The sequence below is a fragment of the Hypanus sabinus genome, chromosome 21, assembly GCF_030144855.1.
Source record: "Hypanus sabinus isolate sHypSab1 chromosome 21, sHypSab1.hap1, whole genome shotgun sequence".
Taxonomy (NCBI): domain Eukaryota; kingdom Metazoa; phylum Chordata; class Chondrichthyes; order Myliobatiformes; family Dasyatidae; genus Hypanus; species Hypanus sabinus.
This window is the reverse complement of record NC_082726.1, coordinates 21532806-21549824: the sequence shown is the minus strand read 5'-3', so window position 1 is coordinate 21549824 and position 17019 is coordinate 21532806. Positions and strand designations below refer to the sequence as shown.

Here is a 17019-nt window from a genome sequence, read left to right as displayed (position 1 = left end):
TTCATCCAGCACCAGTTTTCAGATTGAAGGGAGAAAAAAACCTAACAAACTGCACACAAAGAACTGACATGATTTTGGAATATTATTCTGAAAAATTGTTGAAACTCAAACCCCTAAAATGTTAAAGCTTACTTAAGTACAAGTTATTATACTTGAGTTAACATATTGAGTCCAGTTGTAGAAATAATTTCTCAACATAAATTTTACCCCACAGGGATGCAATATTGGATATTATCCCCATTCAGTTTGGGGATTTAAAACCAGATAAGGAACAGTTCATTTCAAAAACCTACACATGAACAATACTTCAAAATATTAGTTTAAGACAGTCAACTCTCTTCCTTTGCTGTCTCTGTGGGGGGGGGGGGGAAGAGAAGAGAACTAGAAACATTCTGAAAAATATTGGCACAAACAAAAAAACAAGAATAGACTTGTTATGTAGATGACAATAAATCAGCCCCATAATCCCAATGCTTAGGAGCAGCTAGGATTAGATGCCAACAGATCAGGATTTTTTTTATATATAAATAAAAACACAGAAAATTCTCATTTTCAGAATATCAAAAAATATTCAATATCGGTAGAAAGAAAAATGCTTACCTGTTTTGAAGTGAGTTTGATCAGTGACCCTTCATACCCCTGATGGAAAAATTAAATGGAGTAAAATACAACTTACTGCTTAAAGTACATAGTGAAGATTAGAAATGAACTTCCAAACTTGTGACTTGACAGAGAAACACTCAGGTCAAGGTGACTGTGGTTAAACTACCCTACAATCTAATATTTTGAATTTAAATAACATAGCTATACATCGTCCAGCCAAATTACTCAACTGGTTTATTTGGATTCTTGACGTCAACTACTTGGGCACAAAGTAGTGCATCAAAGAATCAGAACAACTAATGCCAAGGCCTCCTTAAAAATCTGTGGGGCCTGTTCAGAGCAGTCTGATTGCAAAAGCTTAGTGGGATTAAGTATTACATCCCAACACCACAATCTAAAGGCAGCATTGTAGTCAGCTTTTACAACTGGCCAATCTACATTCTTGAAGGGTTGTAGGGCAAAGGGGCTAGGGAGAGACAACAAACCATTCTGAGAGACTAGCAGAATGGTTTTTTTTAAATTCATTTTTGGGATGTGGGTGTCGCCAGCTAAGCCAGCATTTATTGCCCCTCCAGCTGCCTTTGAGAAGGTGATGAGCTGCCTTCTTGAACTGCTGCACTCCCTGGGGTGTAGGTACACCTACAGTGCTGTTAGGGAGGGAATTCCATGATTTTGACCCAGCGACAATGAAGGAACAGCGATACCTTTCTAAGGCAGGAAGGTGAGTGACTTGAAGGGGAATTTCCAAGTAGTGGTGTTCCCAAGTTTCTGCTGTTCTCGTCCTTCTAGATGGTGATGGTCATGGGTCTGGAAGGTGCTGCCTTAGGACTTTGGTATGTTGTTGCAGTGCATCTTGAAGACAAGTACACACTGCTGCAACTGTTCAATGGAGGGATTGAATGCTTGTGGAAAGGGTACCAATCAAGTTGTGCTCATAAGTCCCATGGCAGAGTTAAAAGCCTGGTGGGGAAAAAGGAAAATGCTGGAAATTCAAAACAGAATGCTGAAAAAAAAACTCAGCAGCAGACAGCACCTGAGGAAAAAAAATATTTTTTCCCCCTTTGACAACACGCTAGAGGAATTTAGCGAGTCAGGCAGCATCTATGGAGAACAAGCTGTTGATGTTTTCAGGCGGAGATCCATCATCAGGATTGCTTTGTCACACACACATGCTGGTTTGACCTGCCCAATTCCTCCAACAGATTTTTTTTTACTCCAGGCTCTCCAGGCTCTCCATGTGTTTGAGAGAAAAAAAATGTTTCAGGTTTGTGACTAAAGGACATCTTCAAAAGGCAATACTTCAAAAAGTTGGTGTCCATTAATAATCCCCACTGCCTAGGACACTCATTATTGCTGGGAAATGGTACAGGAGTTTAAAGACTCAATGTTTTATTAACAGTTTCTTCCTTTCTCCCATCATTACCTACTATTTTTTGCACTATAGTTTTTAAAATAGTGGATTTCAGTCAATTGGAGTATATCAGGACATACACATTTTGGCCTAATTAAGCAGCTAACTCAGCTGAAGTTTCATGGAAATAGTTAATGTATAAAAACAGTTTAACTGAATAACAAATGTGTTTAAATAAATTACAGAACAAATTAGAACACTATCAATACTAGTAGCTGTATAGTGCTGTAAAACTGGATTAGTTTCTAACAGTTGTCAAAAGTGGAAAGAGTGAGCAGTTTCAAGTTCCTGGGAGTCAACATCTGAGCAGCTATCTTGGCAACAACAAAACGATGCAATTACAAAGACAGCAGCAGCTACATTTCATTAGGTGTTTGAGGAGATCTGGAAAGTCAAAGACACTCAAATTTCTACAGATGTACCATGGAGAGAGGCTTCTAATTCTCACTAGCTGCATCACCTTCTGGTACAGCAAGGGGTGGGGTGGGAAGAGAAGAGGGTTACTACACAGGATTGAAGTTATGTACTCCATCTGCTTCAGCATAAGCATGAGCCTTCATAGCATCCAGGACATCAAGGAGCAATGCCTCAAGAAGGCAGCATCCATCACTAAGGACCCCCATCACCCAGGACAACCCTTGTTCTCATTGCTCCCATCAGGGAGGAGGTACAGGAGCCTGAAGGCACACACAATGATTCAGGAAAAGCTTTATTCCCTCTGCCAGCAGTTTAATGATTGGACATTGACCCCATAACACTACCTCACTTTTTTTTGCAATTATATATACACAGTTCATGTAATTCAGTTATGTATTACATTGTACCAGTGCCACAAAAACAAATTTCATGATATGCTGTAAAATTAAACAGATTCTGATGGTGGAATTCATCCAGTGGATACTGCCATGTTTTTTGGACTGGCTACAAATGAACAAAATCAGAACAGACAGATAATGAACTGCCTTCATACAATTCTTTGAACAATTATATTGTCCAAATCGTTATTTTTATTGTAAGATTGAAGATTATAGGTGATACCCTTAAATTCTTTGTAATTCCAAACATGCTGAATTAGTGAAATTTTCATTTTTGCTCCAGGCGCTTTCTGGCATCTTCAAGCCTGAATGCTTGAAATCTCAGTGAGCAAAACAGTTCTGAAATATCTTACTGCTCATTTCTTGCCAATTATCAGTGACAAAAAATATTGCCTTTTGAACACACACACCCGACGCTATTTAAAAACTTTGCACACTAAGCACAGTGTAGTGTCTCACAGCCACACAAGTGCATGCGGCTGAAACCTCAGCAACAGCCTGCTCTCTCAATGAAGTGGCATGGTATCAGAAAAAAGGAAATCCCAGCTGTTTTCTGAATCAGTGTTTGTACTTTTGAGTTGTACCAAAATAGCAGCTCGCCAGATTAACCAAAAGCCACTGTACATTTCTTACTGCAATTTACACCATGTCTTACACTGTACTGCAGCTGCAGAATAACAAATTTCATGACATGTCAGTGATAATAAACATGATTCTGATTGAGATGCAAGTGGGAGAAACACAGGACAATGTCCATGATTGAAATTAGCCCAGGTGACTTTTATCTAAAGCCAATTATTGGACGTTAAGCTACTTCGCCTGACTAATGACTAGTTAATGGTGGGACTAACATTAATATCCCTACACAATACCTTCTCTCCCACTGAAAACCTTGCACCACTCTCCCAGATACAAGAGATTTTTCACATGCTGTAAATCCACTCTGCTGATCAGGCATCAGTTATGGAGAGAAATGAACAGTTGACATTTTGGTCTGATACATCCATCCTTTCCATGAACAGAGTTCCGATACACAAAACGGATGTCCACCTTGTGCCGCAGAGGACTGTCCTCCTCGTCCATCAGTTTAGTGGACTACTTGAAGGTTTTGATAAACCTTTCAGGTAACCCATTCGTTGCCGGGTTGTGAGGAGCCGACCAGAAATGTCTGCCGTCACTTTTCTTCATGAACAGTCAGAATTCTTCTGATGTGTACAGAGTCTGTTGCTACTCAATTTATTCTGGCAAGCCCATTTCTAGTGAAGATCATTCTCAGAGTGCAGATGGACTTTGCCGAGGTGGTCATCTTCACTAGTATAACCTCTGGCCACTCTGAATGAGCAATAGGGAGTCCACGAATGGACCGCAGTGCCTGTGGGGTTGCATTGTGAACAGATTTTGCCAAGTTTTCAACCAGTTTATTTATTCCCAGCCACCACACATAGCTCCAGGTTGAACTTCATTTTGATTGCATCCTTCATGCAGATTTTCTAACACACTGGTGCAGGAGTTTAGAGGAAACCACAACGAGATCCACACAGTCTTGGCACACACCGACATTTGGTGTCATCTCACCAAGAACTCTGGAAACAAGGTTACCATGAGCTGGATATCCTTGCATGGTGACATCACAGCCTTTTGACAATGTCAGCCCACTCCTCACTCCCCTTTGTATTTTGGAATTTGTTACCAGCAACTGGTCCGCCAATATGGTGTGGAACACTTCTGCTGGGTCATAGAATGATGACACTTCTTCAGTTGCCAATAGTGGAAGACGCAACAAGCCATCACTGTTGCTGTGTTATTTGGTACCCTTGAACTCTGTCATAAGAGTGGGCTCCAAAGAACAGTGCTCTAACCGGGTAGCAGTCATCCCTGGAATTTCCTTCCAGGGATTGAAAACGGACACAAGGGGCTGGAGATCTGTCACTAGTGTAAACATTTGTTTGTAGAGGTAGTGGTGGAACTTCTTTATTCCGCACACTAGACCAAGAACTCCTTGTATGATCTGTGCGCAGTTGCGTTCTGCGCTCATCACCAATCTTGAAGCAAACATAATTGGGTGCTCAAATAATTGATAAAAACCTCCAATGGCATAAGGGGACGCATCGCGCACCAGTCTGATGTGCAGGGATGGGTCACAATGGGTGAACAGTTCATCTAATGTTACTTGGCTCCCCCGAATCTTCTGACCATTCCCACTTTGCTCCTGTCTGTAACAGTGCAGTTAATGCATGCAGTTCTGGGGCAACGTTAGGGAGAAACTGGTGGCAGTAGTTTACAAGGCCCAAGTGTGACCCAAGTTGTGACACATCTTCCAGTTTGAGTGATTGTAGCACTGCTTCAATCTTCCTGACTTGCGTAAGCTGTGCTTGTCAATGACATGTCCACAATGAGATTTCATTCATCTTTGTGCATAGACCATACACATTCAGCCTGGTAAGCACTTTACCATGATCTGGAGGAGCCCTTCATTTCTGACAGTCATGATATAATCAAGGTAACATTGTGCTCCTGGGATATCTTGGAGAACTCAGCCCATTGCTCTTTGCCAAATTGCTGGAGCTGATTCGACGCCAAACAAGACAATTATACTGGAACAGTACCTTGTGAGTGTTGATTGTGAGGAACTTCCTGCTCGACTCATCAATCTCCATTTGCAAATAGGCTTATGACAAGTCAATCTTTGAAAACCTCTCCCTGCCTGCCAAAGATGCAAAACAAAAATATCTTCTATCCACGGAAGGGAATTCTGCACGGTACATAGCACTGGGATAATGCTCACCTTGAAATCCTCACATATGCAAATGGCTCCAGATTGTCCATTCTTGATCATTGGACAATGGATGTGGCTCAATCACTCTACTCGGCCTTGGAGAGAAGATCTCTGCAGTTCTGCATCCATTTTAAGACATAACACATAAGACACTGGACACGCTTTATGGAATCTTGGTGTTGCTTTTTCATCCTATTCAATTCTGGGATTCATGTCTTTGAATTTTACTAATTCTCCTCAAACACCTTCTAATTAGCATTAAGCAGCTGTATCAGTCTCTGGTCAGTGCTACATTTGGGCTGCCATTACCCATAGATGTCACACACAGCTTTCTTTGAGTGCCAGTCTAGCTGGATTTTTCACAACCATTCACGTCCTTAAAGTGCTGGCCCTCCACTTACAAAGCTCTAACTTGTGTTTGGCTTCCATAAGTCACATTTGGCCTTTGGGAGACACTTTCACCTCCAAGTCTTCAGCATCACGGAGGTCTTCTCTAATGGCATCTTAGAAAAGTCTGTTCTAGTCAGCCTCTGGATTTACGGACAAAGCTGACCCTCTATCCAGTTCCATTTTCAGTTTTACACCAGACATCCGTGGTGATCCACATGATTTTGTGATCTGCTTCAGTAATACTATGCAATTCTAGTACGACAGCTCACCTTCTTCAGACTGTTGTCCGTTTCCCATTCAGTCACTCTATATATGCATTTGCTTAGTTCTGTGAGAGAAACTTTTCACTGGATGCTTTTTCCTCTTTGGTTGTGCTTTTTGTCTGACTGCACACTGTGACCTTGTCTGTGACACTGAAAACTTGTTCCTTGAACCAGTCATTTGCATCATGGGAGGATTGGCCACATCAATAACATCTTCAGCATTTGCACCATTCGGGGACATTTTGTGCATTTCACATTCTGTCCACCTTTTCTGTAGTTCTGCTGCATCCTTTGTTGCAGGCTCTAACAATATTGCAATAGTCAATGCCTGTTCTAAGGTTAGGTCTCGTTCAGACTGCAGCCTCTTTTGAGTGCTTTGACAATGCATGCCACATTCAGGCCTATCCCATAATGCAACCAAAAGTCCATCTCTAAAGTCACAGTACTGGGGATGTTTGTGCAGTTCTGCTATGTATTCAAAAATGCTTTCATCTTTTGACTGGTTCCTTGTGTAAAATCTGAATCTCTCAGCTATTGCCAGTTTAGGACTCAAATGATTTTTGTGAAATTGTAACAATTTTAAATATCTGACTTGCTGGCTTTGCAGGGGGGACTAAATTGCATAAGAGCCTGTACATTCTTGGGCTCATTAAGCCAAGAACTGCAGGGGCTTCCTTTTACTCCTCCACATCGTTCGCATTACAATACACATCCCAACAAAACGTGGTAGACACAGTGCAGCTCACTGGCAAAATCTTCCTCACCACTGAGCACATCTATTAGAGCGCTGTTGCAATAAAGCAACATTCACGAGTTCTCTTCTCACTGCTAACATTAGGCAAGGAGGTATACATGGCAGTAAGTTATTACCCATCGACCATCAAGCTCCTGAACCAGCATGGATAACTTCACTCACCTCAACTCTGAACTGATTCCACTATCTATGGACTCAATCAACTCTACAACACATGTTCAAGAATATTTATTATTTTTGGTATGTGCACATTGGTTTGTCAGTCTTTGCGCATGTAGAGCTTAATTATATTGTATTTCTTTGTTCCGTCAGGAATGCCTGCAAGAAAATGAATCAAGGTAGCATCTAGTGACATATACATACTTTGATAATAAGACTTTCACATTTGGAACTTGGCAGAATTTCCAAGGCAACTTTTGAAATGACTGGTTTCACCATTTGGATTAAAGACTTGTTTGAAAAGCTATTGAAAACTGCTTCCTCTTGCTCTGCAGGTTGGGTTTACATCGAAAGCACAATTTCGGCTCTCGATCAAAGCAAAGCTCATGGTTAAAACAAGTCACTGACTCAAGTGCAAGCCTCAAGATAGCAGCATGTTAACCCAAGTATGACCCATTACAATACACATATGCACACCCCCCCCCCCAATGAAACGCGGCAGACAGTGCAGCTCACTGGCAAAATCTTCCTCACCACTCAGCACATCTGGGCTTGCACTGATCAAGCAGCACAGTCACTGCAATAATGACCAATTTTAAAAACAACTTAAGTCCTTGCATTGGAAGGAACAGGAATTAAAAGCTACTCTGCAAGGCTAAGTCTTAAAGTTTATTCGATTGCACAATTAAAATGGTCTAAAGCAAGCCAAAATGCTGTGGCAAGATTGACAGCTGTTGTTATGACTACCAGAAGGACTCAGTCAGCACTGCTGGATTAATCTACCAATTAAATTTTCAGTTTATTAAACACACTCGCATACCAGTCTGTCAAATGATGAAGTCCAAGACATTAGCCAGGGAATGACGAGCTTTGTACAAAGGCCTCTTCATGCAAACTAACAGTCTTCAGAAGACAAGCATCCCCATGGAGGAAGGAGAAACAAGTAGTGAGGGAGACCACCTCTGTTCCTCTTGTAACTAAAGCCAAACGTGTTTATACAGGCTGTTCTAATTTTGCTAGTGAAGAAACCCATTCCCTCATTAGATTGTCCTGAGAGAAAAATATTCTACAGTAGTGCTAGCTACACAGTAATTTGCACCTTGACTGTGGTACTATGCACCAATTGCAGTTACACCACTAATGACAAATCAGTTATGTCATTCAGCAAAGATCAGAATTAGTTTCATCATCACCGACATGTCATGAAATTTGTTTTGTAGCAGTTCCCAGCACAATCCTTGCTGATATGATGCAAAGACACTTTAGTGTACATGTGACAAATAAAACTTTAAAATTACTATGCATTACAATATAAAAATTAGTGCAAAGAGCAAAATAGTGAGGTAATGTTCATGGACTGATGACAGAAGGGAAGAAACTGTAACTTCAAGCTCCTGTATCTGCTTATCGCTGGCATGGTCTGTGATACAGGGGCTAATGATTTCTGCTGGAACAAGTGGGAGGGAGCTTTGGGGTTCTAATATTATAGATTTATTTTAGGGGTTCTTCTGTTTTGTGGATGTCTGCAAATAGTAAGAATTTCAGATTGTATACTGCATACATTCCGATATTAAATGGGACCAAGGGACCACGGAAGTAGAACCTTTAGTGGCAACCTTATTGAAAGTTCAAAGTACATACAATCACTATGCATTACCCATAGAATAAAAGACAGGACGTTTGGTTAGAGAGAACTCCTTGCTCAATTCTAGACGCTAGTTGGACCTGGGTTGCTAGCGTTGTGGCAGTGCTCCCTGTGATTGTGTGGGCTTCCACTGGGTCTCCTGGTTTGCTTCTGCATCCCAAGCACACAGATGCTGCAGGGTTATTGACCATTTTAAGATTCTCTAGTGTGCAAGCATGCAGTAGGAAAGAGGGGTGGGAGTGGAGAAAGAATAGAAAGGTGATCAGTAGTTGTTAGATTGGCAGTGTGGCCCTGGAAGATTGCAAGGACTTTTGACCAGGGCTCAAGCAATGGATTCACAGCTCTTTGGAGAGCTGAGAATTTGCTTCAAAGTAAAAGTTAGTGCAGCACAATATTGCAAGCTCCTCAACACCAACCTTTGACTAAATTCAGCAAAGCAGTTGGAACATTAAGTTTTGGAATACTAAAAATATTTATCAAATTGCATAACTGTCAGGTGTTGTTAGTTTGATATTTATAAACTATAGGAGCTAAATGATTGCTTTGGTTAAATGACCTTGGAAGGGAGGACATCCTGATAACCCAGGCTAGGAACCAGCACTGATACATAAATCTACACTTCCATCTTACCTTGAAAGGCCGAAATAGTAGGTATAGCTCTCGTGGTTTAATATCCATAGGAAGACCACTGACAAAAAGTGTGCGGACCTAACAAAGAAAGAACAAATCGTCAAAATGTTGGCCTTTAGAGCAAGCTTGAGAAAACCTGCAGATGCTGAAAATCCAGAGAGAGACACACATACACACCTCAGTCAGGAAGCATCTACAGAAAAAGAGTAAACAGTTGATCTTTCAGGCAGAAAGATTTCATCAGGACTGAGAGGGAAGGGAGTGTGGGGGAAGAAGATGCCCATTTTCTTCCCCCCCTCCTGATGAAGGGACTCAGTCCGAAATGTCGGATTGCTTACTCTTTTCTGTAGATGCTATCAGACCTACCAGGTTCCACCAGCTTTGTGTGCGTGTTGGCTTTATAGCTATGCTTTTAGCATCACAGTTCCAGTTTCAAAAAGGATTACAAAATACAATTACTGAGTCTCAGCAGAATACTGGAATAATATTGTAGATCAAAGCAAGTCTGGGTCTAGGTAGACAGAAGGCGTGTTTATGCTGTTGACAGTTATCAGATTGAACATGCTCAAGTTGCAATGCAGGAGGATAAACAAGAGAATACACGACAACAGGTTATGAGTAGAGGAATTTTAAGTACAGGTGCACAGATCCCTCCAGTCGGAAAGCATAGACTGAGGAACCAAAACAGTTATTGCTGAGGTGTTTGTGCTAGAACAGGCAACAGCTTGGACATACTTAAGCATACTGGTAACATGAAATTTATGGAAAGTGGGAGATTTAAGGTTCACAATAAAAATGTCTAAACAGTGAACAGCAACGACTACTTCTGCGACTGGAGATTTAAACCCCCGAGCTGTAACCACACATGACAGGTTGCTCTGACAGAAATGCCATTACAAAAATTCCCCAAAAACCAGCCAAGCCGTGATCCTGTCAGCTAAAAAGTATTACCTGCTTAGCATTTCAAAGTACATACCCGTCACTATATACAACCTTGAGATTCATTTTCTTGCAGGCATTCCCAGAACAGAAATACAATAGTATTGATGGAAAACTGCAAAGGCTGACAATCAACGCGCAAAAGGCAAAACGCAGTAAACAGTAACGCAAATACCGAGAACCTAAATTGAAGAGGCATTTACAAAAAATGTGTTGCTGTCATTGACACAAAAGATACGACAATAATACATGGCTCGTGCAGTTACAGAATGGCAGGTAGCCTTAAAAGCAGTTGGGTAGAACCTCAGCCATCCACACCTCAGGCAAACTGAGGAGGAATTTCACCAGCACATTTATACCATCTCCAAGGGATTACTACCCTAGATATTCTTAAATAGCTAAATAACTATTCTTAAACATCTCATTCCGTCTGGTTAGCCTCCAACCCAACAGTGTGAACATCAATTTATTAAACTTCTTATAATTTCTCCCCTTCTATCTCTTTCCATTCTTGCCCCCCTCTTACCCCTTTTCCCTTATCTCCCTCTGGTGCCCTTCCTCATTCCTTTTCTCCCATGGTCCACACTCTTTCGGTCCTTTACCACCATCACCTCCCAGCTTCAACTCACCCCCCACTGCCACCCATCACAAGGCTCCATCCAGCTTGTGCTCCTTCCCTGCCCCCATTCCTTCTCAGATCTGAGGAAGGGTCTTGGCATGAAACATCGACTCTTTGTAGCTCTCTGTAGATGCTGCCTGACCTGCTAAGTTCCTCCAGCATTTTGTGTTGCTGTGGATTTCCAGCATTTGCAGAGTCTGGTTTCTAAGCTTAAAAAGTCATTTCCAGAGTGCACATAAGTAAACTTGTTTCTACACAATAACTATTTCACCCTCAAATGGGGGAAAAGACCAACACAAGGCAGTCATAACTAAACAGTCCAATCCAAATGAAAAGGCTCATTGATGCACACTGGAAGTGTGCGCATTGCAAAGCACTTGAAGTTGCTTGCCCATCTGTCACTGGAATAAGAAAAAGAATCAGAAGTGGCATTGAGACTGTTTTGACAGCTCAGTCGTATCCGAGCAGCTTTTCCCATCCAACTACATTTAAATACAGGCAAAGGATGAATACACAAGTAATTGAGGTTTCAACTTCAATGCTGAAACAGTACAATCTGCCAGCAGACATCAAAATACCAAAGCAGCTTGATGCATGTTTGAAAACACATTAAAAACAGCCAGGCCTCAAAAGTACAAGGATTCCACCAAATTAATTAGTCACTTGCTCATGCCTAGGACTTCCATCAGAAGTCACAAGAGCAAATGATTTGGATCTAGTCAGCAGGCAGTTTACCTTAGATGCTGTGAAAGCCTGCTTCTGAAGCCAGCCAATTAATGTTTGACAGTTCAGACAATGACAGAACAAAACTAATGGACTCTACCACTCTTACATGGGGCAGTGAGACTGATAGCGAAGGAGGAAGGTTACGAATCAGTTACACAAATCTGATTCAGATTGGGCAATGGGACGGAAGGCCAGGTCACGGCAGGGTTATGACACCACTAGAGAAGCAAACGTACCAACAGTCAAAACGATCATTTCTCTGAATGGACAATGAACCCATAAACACTACTGTACTATTTTTGCACTATTTAATTTTATTTATAGTACATTTCATGTCTTGCACTGTACTGCTGCCATGGAACAAATTCCACGACTCACGTCAGTGATAATACACCTGGCCTGATTCTGATCTTCCATTGCCACAGCTGGGGACAACTGCAGATACTGAATCTAGGCTTGAAACAAAACCTGCTGAGGCACCAGGGCCCAGAAGATTCTGCACAGAGAAGTGGACCATTCACATTCTGTGTCGAGACTGGCCCATTTCCCTCAACAGATTCTGCCTGACCCAACAGATCCAGTCAACATTCCTCAAGGATACAGCATCACGTTGCTGTTGGAGCCCAGGCTCAAACTGTTATGGCCCTACTGGAGTAATATCAAATGGTACATGGAAACATTTTCACAATACGCATTAGGTGCTATACAATTCACACAAGGTGCTAATGTGTAACGTTAGTTAAACAGGCAACAAGGTAGAACAAAATTAGTACAAGACACCCAAAAAAACACCGCGGTTAACGCTGCGTATGGTGCATTGGCCTTCATCAATCGTGGGATTGAGTTTAGGAGCCGAGAGGTAATGTTTCAGCTATACAGGACCCTGGTCAATTGTGCTCAATTCTGGTTGCCTCACTACAAGAAGCATGTGGAAACCACAGAAAGGGTGTAGAGATCTATAAGCACGTTCAAACACACAAAATTGCTGGTGGAACACAGCAGGTCAGGCAGCAACTATGGGAAGTAGTACAGTCGACGTTTCAAACAGAGACCCTTCGTCAAGACTAGAACTTCTTCCCATAGATGCTGCCTGGCCTGCTGCGTTCCACCAGCATTTCGTGTGTGCTGCTTGAATTTCCAGCAACTGCAGATTTCCTTACGTCTACAAAGATGTTGCCTGGATTGGGGAGCACGTCTTATGAGAATAGGTAGAGTGTACTCAGCCTTTTTCCCTTGGAGCAATGGAGGACGAGAGGTGACCCGATAGAGGTGTATAAGACGATGAGAGGCGTTGAGTGTGTGGATAGTCAGTGGTTTCCCCCCAGGGCTGAAATGGCTAGCACAAGGCGGCACAGTTTTAAGCTGCTTGGAAATAGGTACAGGAGATATCAGAGGAAAGATTTTTTTTTAATATATAAAAAGTGGTGAGTGCATGGAATGGGCTGCCAGTGACGGTGGTGGAGGCGGATATGATAGAGATTCCTAGATAGGTACATGGAGCATAGAAAAAGAGAGGGCTATGGGTAACCCTAAGTAATTTCTAAGGTAAGGATATGTTCAACATAGCTTTGTGGACCAAAGGCCCTGCATTGTGCTATAGGTTTTCTGTGTTAAAAGATAGTTAGCATTTGGACCAAGGCAGTGTTGAGCAGGGTCGGTTGGTGGGGGGGTTAAAAAAAATAATGAATCAAACTACAGATGCTGCAATTTTAAAATCCTACCTGTTAAGTACTACTAGCATTTTGCATTTTAGTTGAGCAAAAGGGAATTGGGTAAACACTCATTTGCAAAGGGCAGTATGAACAAGGCAGCCTTATTAGGAAACAGAATTTGGAGGGGGCATCAAACCTGGTGTACAAGAATTCAATAGATACTTAAACTTAGTAAATCCCACTCAAATTCCCAATCATTATTTGCAATTCAGTCATGACCAACTCAATGCCCAACTCTGAAAAAGCAATGGAGTAGATTTAACAGACAATACCGCATGTCTTTTAACATTTTATTGTTTACTCTAGTGGTCACCAACCTTTTTAAGCCCAAGATCCCCTACCTCGGCCTTAGTGAAAGGCAAGATCAACCCCGGATCGCTTAGTTACACGCATGCACACTGGGGGCAGAAAAGACCAGAAGTATAACCCCATAACCCGGAAGTAGAAATAATGTATAAACACCATGGGTACCCACCCTTTTTTGCACCGCGGGCCGATTTAATATTGACAATATTCTTGCGGACCAGCCGACGGGGAGAGTTGTTAATCACGACTGGAATACAGCAATACTCGAAGCAGGTTCCTTACGTCCAGTTTATTCCACAACTTAGTTTTCGTGGCTCTCAACATTTAGCTTCTGTCCTGCTTGCTCACAAAACTCAGCGGGTTTGTCTTTAAGCGTGGGATGCTTGGACTCAGGGTACCGAAGCAGTTTTGAGGGCTTCATTGCCTCATTAGACAGCCTCCTGCCCACCGTCAGATGCCTTGGCCTGGTGCAGCTCAGGAGTGTGACAGGGCGCGCACCTACCCCCTTGTAGGATCTATCCGCCGACAAAAGTTTAGCTCAAGGGACGACTTCCCATAGATTGCAGTGAGTTAGCTGCTCTAATTACAAAACCCCGAGTCTAAATGAGGTCTGTGAATATTTTAGCACTGGGTTCCCCACGAACATTCGGTGTGCTAAACCAGTTTAGAGGCGGCGCCCATCTGCACTCCAGGCCAGTAGCAATGGCACTTCCCGCCAGCCAACTGGTGATCCCTGGCGTGAGGGTATCACTGCGTTTAGATGACTGATGGCCTCGCGCATGTTCAAGTTCAACAAGTGGGCATGACAGGAATGAGGAAAGGTGCAGCTGACTCACATCGTTTCCCCGCGGCCTGGTGGTCGGGGACCACTGAATTATACTGTGTAGTGCGGGGGAGCTACACGCACGTGCCCTGGGTAGAAAGAGTGGAACTAAAACCCTGCAACCTGGAAACGATCTCGCAACAGTATTCGTGTATTTATTTTCTTCCCCCCCCCACCCCACCAGGATCTACTGGGAAAGTCTCAGATCGACCAGTTGATCACGATCGACAAGTTGGTGACCACTGGTTCACTCAACGTCTGTGGAATCATTGATTGAAGTGTAAAGACAACCAGAGGGCTGGAGGCCAAACAATTGTAATTCTTCCAGGGAATCTTATCAGGCAGATGATCAGCACCAAAGTGCAAGACTGCCAATTCAGCAATAGTGTATTTTCCTTGGGAAGAGGCAAGACACCAAACTGAAGAATAAATGTTTCCACTCTTTGCAGCCAATGATACTAGAAGCAAATAAATGGTAGAGGAGAATAAAAAAAAACAGGGAGCAGAGATGGGCAAATGTTCAACTGTACATGCAGAAAGATAGAGCCCATTGTCCAAAAAAATGGCAACACCAAGCTTCAGAGAAAGCGATTTATTTTCCACAGAATGAGTTTCACACCAGAAGTCATATTGCAGTATCAATAGTTCACAAAATACTACCCATCTTTAAAGTTTGTTTGTGATTCAATTGTCCTCCAACTAGAAGTTTTAGGATTTGCAATATGCAAATATTGCTTCAGGAGAGGCTTCCTGCAGCCCCCAGTAAAGCAGTCAATATAATCAAAGACCTCACACACTCTCAATATTTTCCTCTTCGATACTTTCCCATCAGACACACTCACATGCCTGAAAGCATGTACCACCAGGTTCAAGGACAACTTCTACCGTGTTGTTATCAGACTCTTGAATGGAGTCCGATCACAATCTTGCACTTTAGACCACAAGGCATAGCAGCAGAATTAGACCTTTTGTCTGCTCTGCCAACCTAACATGGTTGATGCATTTTTAATTTAGAGACACAGCACAGAACAGGCCTACTGAATGGTGCCACCCAGAAACCCACTGATCTAACTCTAGCCTATTCACAGGATTACACTCATCAACCCTCCCAACCCATTCTCCTGCCCTTAAGAACCTACCAACTTCTGCATTAAATATACCCAATGAATTGGTCTCAGCCATCTGAATTCCAGTTTCACCACCTTCTGATGAAAGAAATTACTCATCTATATTCTAAAGGGACATTGTTTATCTGCACTACCTCTAACTTTGGCACTTTATTCTGCATTGCTGTAGAAGGCAAGACAACAATGTACTGTGTAATAATTTGGACCTGTGTGGACAATGTGCAAAACAAGATTTTCACTGGATCCTGGGACATGTAACCAAGCTAAAAATTTAAGCATCATTCACTGAAAGGCCTTCAATGAAGAAGAGGCTTATGATCTGCACATTTGCATATTAATCACAAAGCTGGATCAGATGCAGGGGAAATTCTGAAGCTGTTGGGTAGACTATAGTCTCAATGCACAGCTGACAATGTTAAACATGGTGGGGCAAGCTCTTCTGCCAGCATACACAGTTTGCAAGAAAAAGTTTGACAAGCCTACGCAGGGCATTGTGCGGTGTTAACAACTACCCCTCCCCTTAGTTTTTAAAATTTGCAAGAAGCTCTTAGATAGGCCATGTGGGGAACAGTACACACTTCTGAAACTTGATCAGGAGTGTAAATCACCAAAATCATGGTGGCCTCATAGTGGGGTCAAAGATGACAAAGGGTCCTGCATGGTAAACCAGGGAAACCCATCGGGATGCCTTTGACAGCTCAAAAAGCCCTTGCAAATATCAAAACTTCAGTGTTCCTGACAAGTCTTAGAAATGCAACTTGACATCACAACTCCTGACCAACCCCGTGGAACTCAGCAGTTCAGACTCCCGACACTTTGAGAGCTTGAACACATTTACCTAGAGTCTTTAGGGACCTGAGGATTTCCCTAGAGGAGTGCTCCCTGTTCAAGTTGTCATTTTTCACAGTGCTATAATAGCTCAGACCAGATCAGACAATCTCCGCACAGTGAGAAGCCGCTCACTCAAGGACAAATTCATCCCAACTATAGACAAAATATTGAGAAACAACATTTCCTCTTGTTCAACTTTGAATTCATCTGGAACACCCGGGGCTCCATTAAGGCTACAATACCAGATCTATAATCTTTATAACAAAGAGGCAAAAACTAAGACCATCACAGTGAATGCAGTTCACAGCAGATACGAGTGCCTGCAGTTGTACAGTTACAGGCCAGGCAGCATTCACTTAATGCTAGGGGCTGAAAAAAAAATACTCATTGCTTTTAAGCCAGTAGCTATAGGGATCCTACCTAGTGCCTGCTTACTGTGATACAACAGTATTTTGATTAAGTTTCACGTACACTGCTCTCGTATATCGTG

At 42.4% G+C, this 17019-nt stretch overlaps 1 protein-coding gene across 4 annotated transcripts in view; it reads right to left on the bottom strand.

Annotated features, from left to right (window-relative positions):
- LOC132378882 (RNA-binding protein with multiple splicing 2) overlaps positions 1–17019 on the bottom strand; it is a 119330-nt gene that overhangs the window by 71364 nt on the left and 30947 nt on the right. For 3 of the 4 annotated variants that reach the window (XR_009507209.1, XM_059946152.1, XM_059946151.1), the window contains 2 exons: positions 9447–9524; positions 601–639 (listed from right to left, as the gene is read on the bottom strand). Coding sequence is in view for 3 of the 4 variants with exons in the window: in XM_059946152.1 (XP_059802135.1) it covers positions 601–639; positions 9447–9524 (117 nt within the window). In the remaining variant the exon portion in view is untranslated. The remainder of the gene's footprint in view (positions 1–600; positions 640–9446; positions 9525–17019) is intronic. The other variant, XM_059946153.1, reaches the window with a different exon arrangement.